This window comes from Schistocerca cancellata, chromosome 4, assembly GCF_023864275.1.
Source record: "Schistocerca cancellata isolate TAMUIC-IGC-003103 chromosome 4, iqSchCanc2.1, whole genome shotgun sequence".
Classification (NCBI taxonomy): domain Eukaryota; kingdom Metazoa; phylum Arthropoda; class Insecta; order Orthoptera; family Acrididae; genus Schistocerca; species Schistocerca cancellata.
The window spans coordinates 720,648,314-720,668,963 of record NC_064629.1 but is presented as its reverse complement, the minus strand read 5'-3'; the positions used below and the strand labels follow the sequence as shown (position 1 = coordinate 720,668,963).

General features: G+C 36.7%; 1 protein-coding gene across 1 annotated transcript in view; it reads right to left on the bottom strand.

Moving 5' to 3' along the window:
* LOC126183755 (metalloendopeptidase OMA1, mitochondrial-like) overlaps positions 1-20,650 on the bottom strand; it is a 118,085-nt gene that overhangs the window by 22,504 nt on the left and 74,931 nt on the right. The window contains exon 6 of the mRNA XM_049925982.1: positions 17,284-17,484. Within this exon, the coding sequence (XP_049781939.1) occupies positions 17,284-17,484 (201 nt within the window). The remainder of the gene's footprint in view (positions 1-17,283; positions 17,485-20,650) is intronic.

The following is a 20,650-nucleotide window of genomic DNA, read 5'->3' as shown; positions in this document are numbered from 1 at the left end:
AAATAGAACACGAAGTGACACACATGCGAGATATAGAAGAAAAATTTCAGCTGGGATATATAGAATACAAAGACACAAATACAGACATTATACCATTCTTGCATAGACCACCAAATAACTCACAAGTCGAAACAACAATAACAACTATCAACACAATCATACACAACAGACATTATACCATTCTTGCATAGACCACCAAATAACTCACAAGTCGAAACAACAATAACAACTATCAACACAATCATACACAACAAAATAAATGAAAATACAACTATGGAAGAGTTACAACTACTGATTTATATAGGAGCACTCACTACACTAAATATACACACTAGGCAGAGATCAGAACCAACCAACACACAGAAGAAACCCACAAAACCAGCATGGCAACACAGGCTACAGATCAGAATAGAAAAACTGAGAAAAGACATCGGACAGCTAACACAATTTATAAGAAATGAAATATCAGACAAAAAATGAAAAAGGTTAGGTAAAATCTCACAACAAGAAGCAATAGAGCAATTAGATGAAAAGAAGCAGAAATTACAAGCATTGGCCAAACGACTTAGAAGATAAAAAAAAAAGTGAAAATAGAAGGAAACAAAACCAAACATTCAACACAAATCAAAAGAAATTTTACCAGACAATAGGTGACACGCACATTAAAATAGGCAATCCACCAAACATAACAGACATGGAACACTTCTGGAGCAACTTATGGTCACACCCGGTACAACATAACAGGCATGCACGGTGGTTTATAAGCAGAAACAGACACATACAAGATGATACCACAAATGCCTGAGTGATAATTTTGCAACATGAAGTCACCCAAGCAATTATTCTACTCACAATTGGAAAGCCCGTGGAAAAGATAAAATAGCAAATTTCTGGTTAAAGAAGTTCACCTCAACACATTCACATCTAACTAAATTATTTAACAGTTACATTGCAGACCCATACACATTCCCTGATACACTTACACATGGAATAACTTATCTGAAACCTAAAGATCAAGCAGACACAGCAAACCCAGCTAAATATCGCCCCATAACATGCCTACCAACAATATACAAAATATTAACTTCAGTCATTGCACAGAAATTAATGACACATACAACACAGAACAAAATTATAAATGAAGAACAAAAAGGCTGTTGCAAAGGAGCACGAGGATGTAAAGAGCAACTGATAATAGATGCAGAGGTGACATATCAAGCTAAAACTAAACAAAGGTCGCTACACTACGCATACATTGATTACCGAAAAGCTTTTGATAGTGTACCCCACTCATGGTTACTACAAATATTGGAAATATACAAAGTAGATCCTAAATTGATACAGTTCCTAAACATAGTAATGAAAAATTGAAAAACCACACTTAATATCCAAACAAATTCAGATAACATCACATCACAGCCAATACAGATTAAGCATGGAATATACCAAGGAGGCTCATTAAGTCCTTTCTGGTTCTGCCTTGCTCTGAACCCACTATCCAACATGCTAAATAATACAAATTATGGATACAATATTACTGGAACATACCAACACAAAATCACACATTTGCTATACATGGATGATCTAAAATTACTGGCAGCAACAAATCAACAACTCAACCAATTACTAAAGATAACAGAAGTTTTCAGCAACGATATAAATATGGCTTTCGGAACAGACAAATGTAAGAAAAATAGCATAGTCAAGGGAAAACACACTAAACAAGAAGATTACATAGTGGATAACCACAGTGACTGCATAGAAGCGATGGAAAAAACAGATGCCTATAAATGTCTAGGATACAGACAAAAAATAGGAATAGATAATGCAAATATTAAAGAAGAACTAAAAGAAAAATATAGACAAAGACTAACAAAAATACTGAAAACAGAATTGACAGCAAGAAACAAGACAAAAGCTATAAACACTTATTCTATACCAATATTGACCTACTCATTTGGAGTAGTGAAATGGAGTAACACAGACGTAGAAGCACTCAATACACTTACACGATCACAATGCCACAAATATAGAATACATCACATACATTCAGCAACAGGAAGATTCACATTAAGCAGAAAGGAAGGAGGAAGGGGATTTATCGACATAAAAAACTTACATTGTTGGCAGGTAGACAATTTAAGAAAATTCTTTATAGAACTAGCAGAAACTAGCAAAATACACAAAGCAGTCACTCATATAAATACATCAGCTACACCATTGCAATTTCATAACCACTTCTACAACCCTTTAGGTCACATAACATCAACAGATATGAAGAAAGTAAATTGGAAAAAGAAAACACTACATGGCAAGGACCCGTATCATCTAACACAGCCACACATCGATCAAGACACATCCAACACATGGCTAAGAAAAGGCAATATATACAGTGAGACAGAAGGATTTATGATTGCAATACAGGATCAAACAATAAACATCATATATTACAGCAAGCATATTATTAAAGAACCCAATACCACAACAGATAAATGCCGACTTTGCAAACAACAAATAGAAACAGTAGATCATATCACAATCGGATGTACAATACTAACAAATACAGAATACCCCACAAGACATGACAATGTAGCAAAAATAATACATCAACAACTTGCCATACAACATAAACTAATAAAACAACACGTTCCCACATACAAGTATGCACTGCAAAATGTACTGGAGAATGTTGAATACAAATTATACTGGAACAGAACCATTATAACAGATAAATCACCACATAACAAACCTGACATACTCACCAATAAAAAGAAGAAATTAACACAAGTAATCGAAATATCCATACCCAATACAACAAATATCCAGAAGAAAACAGGAGAAAAAATTGAAAAATACATCCAACTGGCTGAGGAAATCAAGGACATGTGGCATCAGGATAAAGTTGACATTATACCAATTATACTATCAACTACAGGAGCCATACCACGCAATATCCACCAGTACATCAACGCAATACAGCTACATCCAAACTTATATATACAACTACAGAAATCTGTAATTATTGATACTTGTTCAATTACCCGAAAGTTCCTAAATGCAATGTAACATATACTGTACAGTTAAAAGGAAGTCATGCTTGATCAAGGTCCGCGTCACTTTCCATTTTTAACCAGACATAACGTCTGAGAAAGAAAATAATAATAATAATAATAATAATAATAATAAGAATAAGAATAATATTTATTATTTATCTGACATTTATCATTATTATTTTATCTGACAAAAGAAAGAACAAATGGTTCTAATGGCTCTGAGCACTATGGGACTTAACATCTAAAGTCATCAGTCCCCTAGAACTTAGAACTACTTACACCTAACTAACCTAAGAACATCACACACATTCATACCCGAGGCAGAATTTGAACCTGTGACCGTAGCGGCTGCGCAGTTCCAGACTGTACCGCCTAGAACTGCTCAGCCACTCCGACCGGCAAAGAAAGAACACTTTTTGTGGAATTTTGTTGTTTTGTACATCATTAAGAACAGTTTAGGGCAATAACAAAATAATATGTAAGCTTTTGCACCTCTCCATTTAGAATTTTTGTGTAAGTGGGAGGTTTCATGCTTTCCCATTTTTTCGGATAAATGTACAAGATCTCTAACAGATGTATTAGTTCACGAATTTACTTCCAGGCTGAAAATCAGATAATCTTTCACTGCACCCACACAACAACTTGTGCTAACTGTACACTTCCTTGTTAAGTGTTCACTTGTAGTCACACTAAATACTTAGGGATTACAATTACAAATAACCTAAATTGGAACGATCTCATAGATAGTGTTGTGGGTAGAGCAAACCAAAGACTGTGATTCATTGGCAGAACACTTAGAAGGTGCAAAAGGTTTACCAAAGAGACTGTTTACACTACACTTGTCCACCCTATTCTGGAGTACTGCTGTGTGGTGTGGGATCCGCTTCAGGTGGGACTGATGGATGACATTGAAAAAGTACAAAGAAGGGCAGCTCGTTTTGTATTATCGTGAAATAGGGGAAATAGTGTCACAGACATGATACGTGAATTGGAGTGGCAATCATTAAAACAAAGGCGTTTTTCGTTGCAAAGGGGTCGTCTCATGAAATTTCAATCACCTGATCTCTGATTGCGAAAACAGTCTGTTGGCACCCACCTACATAGGGAGAAATGATCATCATGATAAAATGAGAGAAATCAGGGCTCGCACAGAAAAATTTAAGTGCTCGTCTTTCCTGCGTGCCATTTGAGAGTGGAACGGTAGAGAGACAGCATGAAGGTGGTTCATTGAACCCTCTGCCAGGCGCTTTATTGTGAATAGCAGAGTAATCACGTAGATGTATTTGATTTCGTCACTCTCTCGATCACAGGATCTGCTCTCAGACGCCCTAGTTACTTTGCGGCTAACTTTTCCTGGTAATTTAATTTTTTGTTCCCAGAATGAAATTTTCACTCTGCAGTGGAGTGTGCACTGATATGAAACTTCCTGTCAGATTAAAGCTGTGTACCAGTCCGAGACTCAAACTCAGGACCTTTCCTTTCGCAGGCAATGGGTCTACTAACTGAGCTACCCAAGCACGACTCACGACCTGTCCTCACAGCTTTACTTTTCCATTAGCATTTAAAATAGATTCAACATAGTTTATGTTTACACTACACATGAAAGCCGATTCCTGGACAGTATACAACCAACTCCAAACACAAAGTGCCATTTGTGGAAATGAGTACACTAAACTAGTAATATCTACCAGCATGGTCACTTGACTAGAATAAAAATGAGGCACTGCGATCCGTAAGAGCCTAAAGCACACCGCTGTCAATCCCACATTTAAGTGAATATCAGAAAAACCAGTGATAGAGCATTTTGTGAATTTTCATATGTACAATGTGGGCCTACAGCACAGATAAACCTAACTCACCATAAGGTCAATGGATTTGAGGACCATAAGTAAATGCTACAATTTCACAATTGACGGTGATGTGCTTTAGGTCCTTATGATTCCCACAAGGGAAACTTCCCCCTTGCAACCACCTTAGATTTAGTGGTAAGAGGGCCCAGTGGACAGCCTGTCAAGAATTGAACACAGATTATGCATGAAAACAGGAAGAAGATGTACTGAACTGGGGAAAAAGGCAAAACAGAAACAGTGAAAGTCCAGGGTCAAGAAGTACAACATAGAGCACAAACAAAGAGCCAGGGTGTCGTGGTTAAGTGGTGAACTCTATTAGCAGCCAAAAGAAAGTGGCTTTCACATGGGAACCACAAACGTTTGATGACAAGGCAACAATTTAATTGATCCTCCAACAGAAAACATGTTTGGTGTGTCATACACAGCATTAGTGACAGTATGTGTGTCATATAATAGAAATCTCTTATTGACACACCTAACTTGTAAGCCTGATGAATGAGTGAGATATACATCATTGCCCTATTTAGGTGTTTGTGTGAATGTGATCATTCCCAAAGAAATGATGAAAATACAATAATCTGTCATACAAGCTGTAACAAATGAATGCAACAATTCCACAATCACACAGTTTTCTCTGAGATCTATAAAAAACATACATTTATAGCATTTTTGAAGTTGTGTTCTGTTTTGGAAGTTTTGACTGTCGCATTCCTTTGTTGTAACATTGTTCACACATGTTTATTTGTTGTTTTCATTTCTGCGAGATGTCAATGTGGTATCTCACCTGCTCTCACTATTCACCACATTTACTTGTGAAGTTACGTATTCTTACCACACAACTCTCATATTCTATCTTCAATATATAGAATGAGAATTGCCAAGCCTACAGAAAAAGAACAAACATTCCAATGACCAGATGGACAGTTAAAATTTTTTGAAAAAAGTAAATTAAAAAATTTAGTACTAGGGAGTTTTGAACACTCCTTATCCATTTCGAAGTCCAACACCGTGACCACTGAACCATGACACTATGGCTGTTGAAACACGCTTGATGTTGTACTTGTTAAGCTTAGACTGTTCGCTGTTTCTATTTTGCTTCTTTTTTTTCTTCACAGTTCACTACACCTCCTTCCTCTTTTCATGCTTGATCTGTTTTCAGTTTTTTATTGGCTATCCACTGGACCATCTTATCACTAGTTCTGAGGAACGTGCAATGGGGAGTTTCCCTTGTCAGCACCTCAAATGGATTACTGTACGATAAACCTTACAGTTTGATATACTATAAATCATTCAGAAACTCACATAATAGGTTTACTGTCAGTAAAACTTTAACATTTACTGATATCCAATCTAATTGTACTACAGTGTATAGTGAGAGAATCAACGTATCTGAGGAGTGGACTATCATCTAGCAGGATTTATGCCAAGCGAACGGAGGTAAAAGTCTGCTGTAGTGTGCTACCACCTGGTGGCACTGATGTAGACTTCTAGTTGAGTGGCAAGGACTAGTTGTGCACATCATGAACCATGCACATTGTTTATTAAATCTATATGTATTTGGCCCACAAGGCAATTAAATCAAACGAGCTGCGCATGAGTAAAAGGTCCTCGAAATGTGCACAACTTAAGGTGTGCTCATGACCCTGATGCCAAGTTTCATGGAGTCTAGAGGAGCAGTAGTGTGGAAGATTTAAGTGTTGTATCTTTCAGATTGCAGCATCTATGTTACGCTTAACAGCATTCAAAGAAAAATAACCAATAATTCCAGAAGGTGTCAAAAGTTAGGGTGTTCATGTGCTCTTACACAGCAGCTGCCACTGTGCGAGAGGTTATTCCATAATCGGGTCCCTGCTACTGAGAAGAACTTTGAGAAAGTGACTGAATGATAGAACGGGACAAAAGGATTTTGTTCTGATGAAAACGGGTGTTTCTGCCATGTTGTTCAGACAAGGACAAAGAGAGTTATAGGGGATAGTGTATGCTCATAAGACAGTAGAGAGGACAGTGAGTATGAAAATCTGTGGGCTTGTCTGCACGCAGCCAGGATAGCTGTGCATATGATGGAGAAATACGGTCAAAGAGCCAAACATCACAGATATAATGAACACATGCTTTCATACCTAGTTCCAGGTGCTGCGGGCTTTCCTGAGGAAGGCCTAGCAGGATAACATCACTATAATCAATAGTTGGAAATGTAAGTGTTTGTACAAGTTTCTCTTCAGCTCAAGAGGGAAGAGATTTTTATATTTTTTTACAGTATGGAGAGTTGTTGATTCCTTCTTGCACACTGCAGTTTCATGCTCAGTCCAATTTAAATTTTCAGCTATTATTGCTCCTACATTCTTTGCTCAGGAAAGAAGTTGGCATCTGTCCCATTTAGAGTTCAAGATGGCAAGGATTCCCAATAATTCAGGCTAATGAGCGTAGAATTACCAACTTGTACCAGTTTGGTTTTGGTTGGGTTGGACTTGAACCCTATATCTTGCACCACTTTTGACAGTGCACACAGTATATAGATTCTCAACACCTGTCTTCAGATGTATTATTTTTTTCACTTAGGTATAATTGGAGGTTACCAAAATACACGTGGTACTTGGAGTAAGACAAACCAATGACACATCACTGACATACAGCAAGAAGAGTTTAAAACCTAGTACCAAACCCTGAGGGATGCCTGAAACTACATGCCTCCATTGTGACCTTATGGTGCTGGACATGATGCACTGCTGGTGAGACATAATGTATGAGCAAAACCATTGCACTGCACTTGGCGTGAAATTTATGTTGCTGAGTTTGGCAAGTGAAATGTTGAAGTTGGCAGTGTCAAAGGTTTTCATGAAGTCTAAGACACACATGATAGCTGTGTCTTATGCATCCAGGGCAAGTTTCATGATATGCTACCTTTATTAACTCCTATGATGTGCTGCGATGTTCACAGAAACCTTATTGGTATTCACCTGTGATTGTAGATAATGTGCAGTACTAGATCAGTTCTGCTGCTGGGACAGTCAGATCAGCTGCAACTTTTACTTTTCTTATACCTAGAGCACACAGGTTTTCTTATAGGACATCTGATCTATTTCTGTTGTCAGTTAACATATGGGCATGTTTGAGTTTTGCATTTATCACAGCTGGACTGAATGTGTTCCACTTCTGCTTGTAAGCAATATGATTTTCAGGTGAGGAGTGCAGTTTGTATGGCCAATATGCAGCGTCTTTTAGATTCGTAAGTCATTTTATTTCTCCAGTTAGTCAAGGTGCATGTTTCCTTCTTACTTTTCCAGTCTTTAGGAGGAATGTATTTGTCATAGAGTTGAGTATGTTTGTTAGTAAATCCATTAAGTTTTTTGTTTATGTCCAAGAAGGGAATAGAAGATGTCCCTCAAAAGTATTTCTTGTGCCTCAGTTGCAAGTTCAGATAAGTTAATGCATTTGAAGTCTTGGCAGGTAGTCAGTTGTAGTTTCTTTCTGGGACATTCTAGTGAGTACATCATGAAAATTCTGTCTGGACAGACTTGCCAGGTGCAGATATTTGAGAGGTACGAATTACTCTTTTTGGGGATTTCATTGCAAATATATCTGAGAGTGTGACTACTGTTTGTACGATGGGTAGGGGCAAGCTAACATAGTGACATTTTGAAGAATACAGCATCTGCTTAAACTTGAAACTGGAAGGACTGCTGTATAGAAAGTTTATGTTCAAGTCCACAGCTATAACTCTAAGCTTGTATGTTGATTTGACACTTGAAAGGGCAGTTTCAAAGCAGGTAAACCTGCCTACTTTAGGAGATTCATAAAGGATGCATGTTAGCCACTTTCAATTATGGATGAGTGGAGCACAGTAGGTCAGAAACCAGTGCATATGTACACCCTTACTCCACCCCTTTGCCTGTTATGTCCCTCTTGCCTTGGAAAAATGTAGCTGTGTAGGTTTACTGCAAGCACGTGTTTCCATATTTTTCTCCAACGCTTGTATATTCTAATTGGAAGAGACACAGCTGGAAGTTAATTAAATGTAGGAAGTAGATGTTCTACTTCTTTTTCCTACGTACAAAGCCCCATTAAGTCAATACTGAAGCATCTGCAATGTATTATACTAGTGTTATTGTTCTCAGTAGAAATTAATAGTCTCAAATGGGCTTAGAAATGTCCTGAGATTAGATATAGGGTATCTGTAAGTTAAAATAACTAAATATATGTTTACAGTACATTAAAACACTGCTGCGCAGGATTAACACCCGTTTACTGCAAAAATGTGAAGTATCAATCTGAGCAGATAAAATGTGTTCTTAGGCATCTTTGGCAACACTGCCCAACTACAAGGAATACCTGGAGGAGGAATTGGGTCACTTACACCTCCACAGAGGATGTATCTCTACCTCTTCACTTCAAAGAAGTTGTTCTAAGGAACATAATATCTACTAATTTACTGACTTTTCCCTGAAGTTCCCCAATATTTTATCAACACACCTACAGATGCATCACTTAAGCAGGCATTTCTGTAACTCAGATTCACATTAATTAGGCCTCTCTCTCCTACCCATCACAGTAGGACTCTGAACATGTGTGACCACATTCCCACCATCTACAAACTGGCTATTGTCTGATTCACAGATATGTGCATACATTTGCTTTAGATTTGAAGAAAGTGTGTAGCCAACAAATCATGTCTCTCACTTGCTTATGTAGAATTTTTTTCTTAGAACAACTGTCATCGGTGACAGCTTGCAACAAAGGGAACAAAATTTCACTAAATAACTCACTACAATTATGTTTAATGCTCACATGCTCACATCGGCTATGATATTCACAGCACAGCACTTAGACCATTACTGAATGGTAACTGGCTGTGGGAGAATGGGAGACATAAATGCACAGCACAAGCTTAAACTCAACTGCCATTGTTCATGACTCCAACTGTAATGAGCTGAACCAGCCTTCCCTTCACAGACCTATTTAAGCACATGTCATGTCCTGTAATGGGCCAATTACAGATAGTTAAGATTGGTGCAAGCCCAAATGCATGCAATGTCAGTCATCATCACAGTCATTTCCAACAACCAATAAACTCGATTCACAGGACTGTTGAAACATGGCCAGTTATGATGCCAATACAACTAGATAAAATACACACTGCTGACATGAGTTTCAGAAGTTATGTTTTGTCATGTCAACCACTGATATTACATGTCTCATTCATATCTAGGATGCTACCCACACAATCCCCTATCACTACATGATCCTCCTGTAAGAAGTCCTTCAACAGAGATCCTGTATCATCTGTTCCCTGAATGATACTAGCATCTGATATGAATATGTTAATGACTTTATACTCTTGTCCTAGTATTTCCTGCAACTGACTTTCCTAGTATTTCCTGCAACTGACTTCTTACACCATATCCGTGTCCACCATCTAGCTGGAGAACTTTCTTCTTTCTAACACTCCCCACCACCCTAGGTTTCCTAAACATGGTCAACCTACAGTCTGCTGCATTTTTCTTATACCTATCTAACATTTCTTTGTTCCACTTCACAGCTGATGTGCTCTATTTCTATCTGCTTTTCTACCAACTAACAATTACCTGGATGCAAGATGGTCAAATCAGCAACTGTTGTCAGGTAAATACTATGATATGTACAAATGCAAATTTCTTCTCTTTACCAAGTGAAACTGTAGATTTACTATCTAAACAGTTACTGGTCTATCAAGATTATTTTAATTGCTACAGCGTGGGAGGTTTAGCTCAGACCAGTGGCCGTTTGTCTAGCCATTCAAACATCTGTCTTACTGGAGCTTTGTTACAGTATATTGAGAAAGGTTTGAAAAATGAACTGGAGCTGAGGTTCATGCAAACTGTGTGAATTGATTATTTCCTTTTGCAAATGATTTTAATTGGCATGAAATTAACGATCACCTAATGGCACCACTTGTATGTGCACTGTTCAGATTTTATGTGCAAAAGCAGTCACCCTTAAATAACTCCAGACTGGTGTGAGACTGATGGTTCAAATTTGGTCCACCAGTGTATCAAACCTTGGTTTAAGACAACTCTTAATCATATGAAAAAAAATCTTGTTTCATTTGAATTTTACTTGCGAGAAAACACGTTTTTCTGAGACTTTTTGAAACATGCCACTTCTATACTTTAAACTTGCAGGAGTTGGTTCAAACTTTTCACAAAGATGGATAAGCGGATGAAGTACAAACAATTTTTTTTAATCCAATAATCTCTATCCATTGTTGAGATACAACGGTTTAAAGACAAGGTACATGTAGCATGTGAAATTCATGTTTACATGAATTGAGTATGCCGAAATGGTTTTATGTGAATTAAATAAATAAAAAATGCATTCTCGTGATAAAATTGAATACTCACTCTCAAAAATCTGACTTGATTCAGATTTTATGCACAAGAAACACATTTTTTGTGTGCAGGCTTTTTTTTTTTACATGCACGACTTTTATGTTTCAAACTAATGTGAATCGGTTCAAATTTTGTAATAATATGGACAAATATATGTAATTAATGATCATGTTTTGTGAAAGCTTATCCATTGCCATCATATAGCAATCTAAAGTTGCACATAAAATGAATGTAAAATCCAGTTTTACACAAATCATACATGAGAAAGTGACACAGATTGTGATAAAAATACATTCTTATGGTAATTATAAGAAGCATATGCAAAAATCTCATTGACGGTTTTTTTGTGCAAAAAGAAAATCACACATTTGCACATGAAACTGTGTTTTGTAGAAATGCACTGCATTTTAAATGCAGCATTTGGATATAATTTAAAATATGGTTATTACAATCTATCATCATTGCATTATTTATATGTTAAAGATTTTATTCACCAATGGCTTAAAATCATTGAAAAATCTTCGGTTGTGCAAAACAATGCACATAGCAAACCACAATTATGCCCAACTCTGTACAAAACGATATACTGTTTTATCAAGCACTTTCAGCTGTATCAATGACCACCAGAAAATTAAACTAACCGAAACAGGGTATAAAAGAAAAAAAGGTCACCTTATTTCTAACCAGAATCAAATGATTTACAGTTTTTTTAATTATTTTTCAAAAACTTATATGCTATCTCACAGAATATTTATTTTCAGACAAAACAAGCTTAAATTTGTCAATTTTAATAACAGGACTGAAAAGTTGATAGTATTTTGTTGTGCCCACAATGTTTCACAGTTATTTTGCTTATTTCAGACAGTAATACTTGTAAGTAATTTACATTGGTTGTTGCAATATTTTGCATCAAAATTGTTCATGTGAGTTTTCTTAGCATCAGTTACTTAATTTTCAGTTTTATTATCCATAACAGTAGCAACACTCAATAACCATTCAGCTTATCATAAAAATTACAACACTTAAAAAGTCAAGAATGACGAGGTGTTTCCAAAAGCCACATAGCTGCATTAAGGTGCTTTATTCCGAACTATGTTTCACGTCAGTATAGATGCAAGTTCAAGTTTATATTTCCATAATGTAGATGGACAATTATGGAGCCCTGGCTTTTGGGAAGTTACCCACATTAGAAGTGAAACCATCATAATGGTGGGTTGTCATAATAAAATTGAGTACACCCAAAAGATGCTTGTAAAAGTGTACAAAGCAGGACTGCTGAATGAGCCAGGCCAGATAACAGCATGTAGAATATATTATACGATTCAGTAGACACCAACTGTATAAAACCAATGAAGTAAAACTTATTTAATATTTCATTCAGTATCATATTACGTTTGTTGTTATTTGGTGCATTGTATTAAGTATATAAGGATATTTTTCATATGTTTGCTTTTTGCATATACAATCTCATGTGTAAATGAATAAAATGTGTGTAAGAAGATTGTGTGTGTGTGTGTGTGTGTGTGTGTGTGTGTGTGTGTGTGTGTGTGTGTGTGTGGACATGCTCAACTCTACCAGGCAGATAGCCGTAGAAAGGCCAGACTATTGATGCCCAACTCAAGCAACATGGTTCAAAAGTCAATTAAAAAAACCTATACCAGACTACTAGTCACCTGAGTCAGCAAAAATAAAAAACCTATACCAGACTACTAGTCACCTGAGTCAGCAAAAATCTACATTGGTTGCTATGCTATTGTGCTCTAATGTCAGATTATGGTAGAGTAAAAGTTGGGGCCCAGAATGAAAAATTTTCCTATCATAGCACAAAAGAAGGCAAATATGTCCTAGGGAACGAGCTTTTGACTTATTTAGCAGCTTCAGAGACATTTAAATCAAATCATCTACAATAGGAAGTATCCAAGAGGGTGGGCATCCATCTATTATAGGAAGTATCCCAGAGTGGGGATGCAAGCATCTTAAACTTTTATGACACATTGTGTCATATTGCAAGACATGACAAATGCCTTGTTGGATGACACAATGGCATGAATCATGTTATACAACATTGTATTGTATTGTATTGTATTTTTTATGGGTCCTGTTGTCTACATAGCAGCTTATGCATAAGACATTGGACAAGTCGAGTTATAAATATACAGGCTGAAAGTCATTTCAAGGCACACATATTTAAGGTTACAATAATACATTCATGAATTTAAATATTCTTCAATGGAGTAAAAGCAGTGATGCTGTAAATATGACTTTAGAGATTTTCCAAATGTATTGACCTCAGTGATAGCTTTTATGTTTTCAGGAAGTTTGTTATAAAGCTTAACTCCCATGTGAAAAGCGCATTTTTGGCACAGTGCTGTACTGATTTGAGTCATATGTAAGTTTCTGTTTTGTCTGGTAAAGTGATCATGTATATCACAGTTTTTTTTGCAATCTCCAGTCCTTGCCTATTACATTTAATTTAAAGAACAAAAGGGTTTCCATAACGTATACACATGGTAATGGAGGAATACCAAATTTCTTAAACAGGGGTTTACAAGAGTCTCTAGGCTTGAACCCAAACAAGATTCTAATGGCCCTTTTTTGTAGTTTAAAAGTGCTATTGGCTGTTTTAGAGTTTCCCCAGAAGACGAGAATGGAAGTATGCATGATATGCATTCAATACTGTTTTCTCACTATAGCATGATTTTAATGAACAAAGAAGGTGACATGTTTTGCTTAGTTCTGCATTGAGATATTCAATATGCTTATTCCATCTGATGTTACTCTGCAGCCAAAGTCCTAAGAATTCGGTTTCATTATTGTTACCAACTGGTTCGTCATTGATAGAGACTGATGGGATAAACATGTCCTTGTTATGAACATTGTGGAATTTTAGAGCAATGGTTTTCTTACTGTTTATTACAAGCTGATTACTCTGTGCCCAGCTGCTAAGTTGTTTCGTGACCATGTTTACTGTCTGCTGTAACTGTTCATCGTCGTCTCCTTTTAGTAGAAGCATGGTGTCATCTGCAAATATGATTTTTTTGTGTGCATCAACATTTAAGATTGGATCATTCATGTACAGAAGAAACAGAAGGGGTCCCAACATTGATCCTTGGGGTACACCACATTTAATTTGTTTATAGTCAGATAAGTGATTAGATACAGTTTTAGTTCAATATTTGTGTGCTTGCTGCACACTGCCTGCATACAATTAGTCAGGAAGGAACTGATCCACTTGTTGGACAGACCTCGAATACCATATCTTTCTAGTTTGATAGCAGAATTTTATGGTCCACCATGTCAAAAGCTTTTGACAAGTCAATAACCACTGCTATTGTTTCCTGTTTTTTGTCCATCAGGTTTAGGATGGAATTGATGCACTCATAGACAGCAGTTGTCGTTGACCTCTTACTTCTGAATCCATGTTGTTCATTACATAGGATGCTGTTTTTATTTATAAATTTCATAAGTTTCTCACACATAACTTTTTCCAGTACATTAGAGATGCAGGAGGAAACTGTGATGGGTCTGTAGTTATTTACATTGTCTTTATCCCCTTTTTTATATACAGGAATAACTTTTGATGTTTTCAACACATCGGGGAAAGTGCCTGCCTGAAGTGAGCAGTCGCATAAGTGTGTGAGTACTTCAATTAGGTTTGATGCGCTCTTCTTTAACATTGTTGCGGGTATACCATCAATACCTGCCGATTTGGAATTTTTTAGTCCTTTTATTGCTTTAGCTACTTCATCTTGTGAAACAGAACTGATGTACGTTGATCCTCTATATGCACTTACTTCATATTCATTTGCCTGGGTGCTCTTAAAGTTTGATTGTAACATATTATCAGCAACACCTGTGAAAAAGTTGTTAAATGTGTTGGCTACTTCTAAGGGGTTTGTTACTTTTTTATTTTTATGTGATAGTGTTATATTTTTGCAAGGTTGTCTGTATTCTCCACATTCTTTTTTTATAACACTCCACATAGCCTTTGATTTATTAGCTGAATTATAAATGATTTCATCATTATGCATTATTTTTGCTGTTTTTATTACTTTTCTCAATATTTTGGAGTATTTTTTATAGTATGCGTGTACTACAGGTGAGGAATTTTTTGAGTTACATATTTCATGAAGGAGTCTTTTCTTCTGGCATGAAACCCTTATTCCCTTTGTGATCCAGCCATTTGTTCTAGAGTTCCCCCGTATGGTTAATGTTTTCAGTGGAAATGCAAGTTCAAAGAAATGGGTTAATACATCAATGAAAGTGTTGAATTTTTCATTTATATCGTTCATTTTGTACACTCCTAGCCATTTTTCTTTCTGTAATAAGTTGTTGAAGTAGTTTACATTATGCTGATTATAACTTCGATATGCTGTTCTGAAAGACATGTTGTTAATATCACTGCCTTGTACTTTTATGCTTAATATTTGAGCAAGATGATCACTAAAACCTGCATTGAAAATTTTTAGTGAGGTGTTTTGTAAACTCTTCTTGACTAGAAACTGATCAAGAGCTGTTTGGCAAGTTTCTGTTACTCGGGTAGCTGCTTTTACTTCAGCCTTTAACTTGTAGGACGTTGCAAGGTTCAAAATGGTCTCCCTATTTCCACTATTCATGAGGAAGTCAATATTGAAGTCACCACAGATTATCAATTCACAATTCATTTTATTTACTTTATTTAGCAATGACTCCATTTTGTTTAAGAAAAGTTCAAGATTCCCGGATGGTGATCAGTAAACTGTAGCAATAACCAGGTTGAACTGAGTAATTTTTATAGCTGCAATTTCATAATTCTTTTTGACATTTGCCCTAGTTAAGTCAGGTAGTGTAATAAAATCTACATTATCCTTTGTGTAAATTGCTACCCCACCCTGCTTGCTGTTTTTCCTGCAGTAGTAATCAGCCAAAACAAATTTGTTTATTTTCGTATTCTGGATTAATTCTGGGTTTAGCCAGTGACATCATGTATCATATTACTTTACTTGATATGATGCATTATATTACGTGACATGGGTACTAATACTAACAAGTGAAAAAGCACAAATATGCAATATGTTTTGATTTAAATGTCTTTGAAGCTGTCAAATAAGTTGAAAAGCTAGTTCCCTTTCTTTAAATGCCTAATTCTGTCCATGAGATAATCGCCTTTTTGTGCTATGATAAGAGCATTTTTCATTCTGGTTCTGTTAATATTTAAGAAGATAAAAAAATAATTTTATTACAGTAGCTTCTGAGAATCAGAATAAGACAGTAAGTCAGAGGAGAGGCAGCACAATACACAAGATGGTGATTCAGACACTTTGCTAGAAGGCTGCATGTAACAGCACTCTTTTAAGGTTTTGCATGTAGGGTTAGCTTTCAGTGTTTTTTTTTTTTTTTCCTCACTTCATTGTCAGATAGGGCTCTTGGCTATTGCAAAGCACATGTAGTGTTCAGGAATAGTTTTTACTGTAGTTATTATGATGCGTTTAGTTTGATCAGAAACAAAATATTGAGTTTATGCATCCACTTGTTCTTATTTCAGCAGTAGCATCCTATTTAACACTGGTGAATGGGAAACACTAGTGTGTCATGTCCTGATTTTTTAATATCTCACAAGAAAAATGGACAAGGGAGAGATTTATGTACAGTGAAATCACCAGAATAATGCAACAGCTCACAAATTGTAAACATCATATCTAATATTACCACAGTACACAAAAATTCTGTTTAATAATAGGAATTATTTCCTGAAACACAGCTTGCAGAAAATAAATAAGGAAAATTGTGACTGGCAGCAGCAAACATAACTTTATAATAAAAAAAACAACTGACTTTTATTCACAATAACAAATGACATGATTATCATGTGTCAGGCAGTTTCTTCAATGTAACTTCAGTCATTTTTCAATTACTAGCAGTAGTTTATGTTCAATAGTTTTTATACACAAAAGATGAAGGATAGAGAAATTTCCATGTACAGGAGCACGCAACATTACAAATATATCATATGCTTAATACAGTCTAAGACATTACCTTGGCAGCCAACTGCAAACCTACTTCATCAGCTTCAGACTCAACACTGCGACTAAACGGTAAGTGAACAAGAGTATTTACAAACAAATTGGACAACCATTGAGAAAACATGGCAACACCATCAGGAAACAATGCCCATAATATAATAATTGGCACAATCATCAATAATTCATGTAAATGCAATCTGCTCATCTGCTCTGCCTGGAAACAAAAGAAAAAAATACACATTAGTACATTGTAATTAATTCCATGACTGGCTTTTGCAGAAATACATACATTCTATGTTTGCTTCCTATAGTTCAGTCACTGAATGTCCACACTATTAAAGAGATGTATTGAATAAACTGTTAACAGAGAGAGTGTGGAAACTAAGGACAAGTTGACAGAAGTGAATGGACAACATATTTGACGCCATGGCCACAACAGTAAAAGATGTAATGGCATCAGGTAGTTTCTCAGACAATCTAAAGACAACACAAGTAGACTCCATTTACAAGAACCTGTATATTAGAGAAAGAACTGGCCATGAGTTAACAAAATCGTATATTAGCAACGGGAAACAATTTAATTGATGTGAAGCCATCATAAAACTGTTATTCAAGCAATATTGAGGATTGTTTTATCGGATTTCCTTATTTTTTACACTTGCAAATGGGATAATATCATCCCGAAACATGTTGTGGCAAGGAGGATTGTTTTATCAGGTTTCCTCATTTTTAGCACTTGAAAATGGGGTAGAGTTGTTCCAAAACATGCTGTGGCAATGATCACATGATTGACAACTGGTATGAATATCCTCAATATTGGAGGAAACAATTTTTGATGCTTAAAACAAACATTGGGTCCTTCAAATCCAAAATTACTGATATTGTATAAGGAGTGCCTCAAGGTTCCATGTTGGGACCCCTTCTTTTCTTGATTTATGTTAACAATATAAAGTACTGTTCTCCTAATTCTAAGAAAAAAATATTGTATGCAGATGATACATCAATTGTGTGCAAACACAAATCCCATAACAGCCTGGAGGTGCTGTGCAACAGTGTTACCAATGAACCAGCCAAGTATTTCAATGAAGGCACCTATATGAAAGTGCTCCAGGGACTGTAATAATGGAATTTAACACCAGGAAACAAAAAAAATTTGATATGAAACTATCCATAGGACATGACACTGTAAAAAAAGGAAAATGGACAAAATTCTTAGGAATCACAATCCAAGACAACCTGAAGTGGGACATGCATACAGATTCCTTAGCCTGTAAACTGTCTAAAAGCAGCTTATGGTTCATTAGTCTTATCAAATTTAAACAAAGCAGTAGAAATGTAGGGTGCAACAACACAAACCAACATCAGCACATTATTAACACTGAAGAAGAAGAAAAAAAACTATCAGAATTATTTGTGGTACCAAACCCAGACAATCATGTCAAAACTTGTTTCAAAATTAGGTGTGTTAAACTAAACATAGCTCTGCTTATGAACATAATTAATCCAACCTTAAACACTGACCTGCACCAGCATAATACCAAACAAAAAATTAAGATACCATGTAAATAGCCACTGAACAGCACTACATGAAAAAAAAATGAACTCCATGCTGGGCTGGCACTAGACAATACCTTACCAAGAAGTCTCACAATCTTCCTACAAGCAAATTAAAAGAGCAATTAAAAAGGATTTTAATTGAAAATCCATTTTATTCCCTAAATGAATTTTTTATCTTTATGAAATACACTTTTTAAGTATGTCAAAGCTCATAGTTTTAGGTAATTCACAAGTAATCTAATCATACTAATATTTTTCCAACACTTATTTGTGTATTAACAAATTTAAAATCTATTAAAATGTAAATTTATTGCTAAACAGAAATTCTTAATTTATAATTCATAAACTGACATATTCAGAAGAATAGTCTGTGTGATGTTCTGAAACTGTATTATTTCTAGGTATTATATTTGATTACTTGAAGCTGAATAATAATAATAATAGTAATTATTATTATTATTATTATTATTATTTGGTCAATAATCTGGGATTGCCCCCCCCCCCCAATTTTTTAGGGGGGGGGGGCGCTCAACTACTAACAAAATAAAAGAGTTAGATCTCTTTGGACAAGTCATTCAAAGTAATAAAACGAAGGACATGAGCAGCTGCTCGAGCATCATCAGTTAAAAGTTCCTGTAAGGTAGACGGCAAACACAGGACAACACGAGAGTGAATAAAATGGGGACAGGACAATAAAACATGGTGCACTGTCAACGGATGACCACAGGGGCACTGTGGGGCGGGGTCACCGGACAACAGGTAGCGGTGGCTAAATCGGCAATGTCCAATCCGGAACCTGGCCAAAATGACCTCCTCTTGCCGGAAAGAGCATGAGGACGTCGTCCAAGCCGTCGGGATCGGTTTGATGGCCCTAAGCTTATTTTCATGGAGAGAGGACCAAGCGTCATGCCACAATGATGAAACGCACCGACAAAGAACCTCACTAACATCAGTTGATGGGACACAAAAGGAAGCTGTCCGAGGCAGTAGGACAGCAGCCTTGGTCGCAACATCAGCAGTTTCGTTCCCCGGCACACCAATGTGGCCAGGAATAAAAAAAAAAACACCACACGAGTGCCGGTATCAGCTAGCGACTGAAGGGACCGCTGAATTCGTTGCACGAGAGTGTGGTCCGAATATGGGTCACGGAGACTCTGAATGGTGCTCAAAGAATCAGAGCAGATGGCATAGCGATAATGATGATGGCAGGCGGATATACTGAACAGCCTGATAGAGAGCAAAAAGCTCAGCTTTAAAGCTTTAACACTGGTCAAGGAGCTGGTATTGAAAGGTATCATCTCCAACGACAAATGCACATCCGACACCAGCAGTAGTCTTGGAACCATCTGTGTAAATAAAGATGTTATTAGCAAGCCTCGAACCAAGTTCGACAAACCTCGAGCGGTATATCGAATCTGTGGTCCTCTCCTTTGGGAGTGAGCTGAGTTCAAGGTGAACGTAAACCTGAGCCTGAAGCCAAGGTGGTGTTGGGCTCTCACCTACTTGAAAAGTCGTAGGGAGGGTAAAATCAAGTTGCTGAAGCAGGCGACGAAAGCAAACTCCAGGAGGTAACAGGGCAGAGACATATAGCCCGTATTGGCAGTCGAGAGAGTCGTCAAAGAAGGAGAAATATGACGAGTGGTCGGGCAATGACATCAGTCAGCAGGCGTACCAACAAAGCAACATATTGCGCCGGTAGTTTAGCGGTAATGCGGCAGCTTTGGCATACTGACTTTCAACAGGGCTGGTGTAGAATGCTCCAGTCACCAAACGTAACCCCCGATGGTGGATAGAGTTTAGACGGCCTAAGATGGACGGCCGGG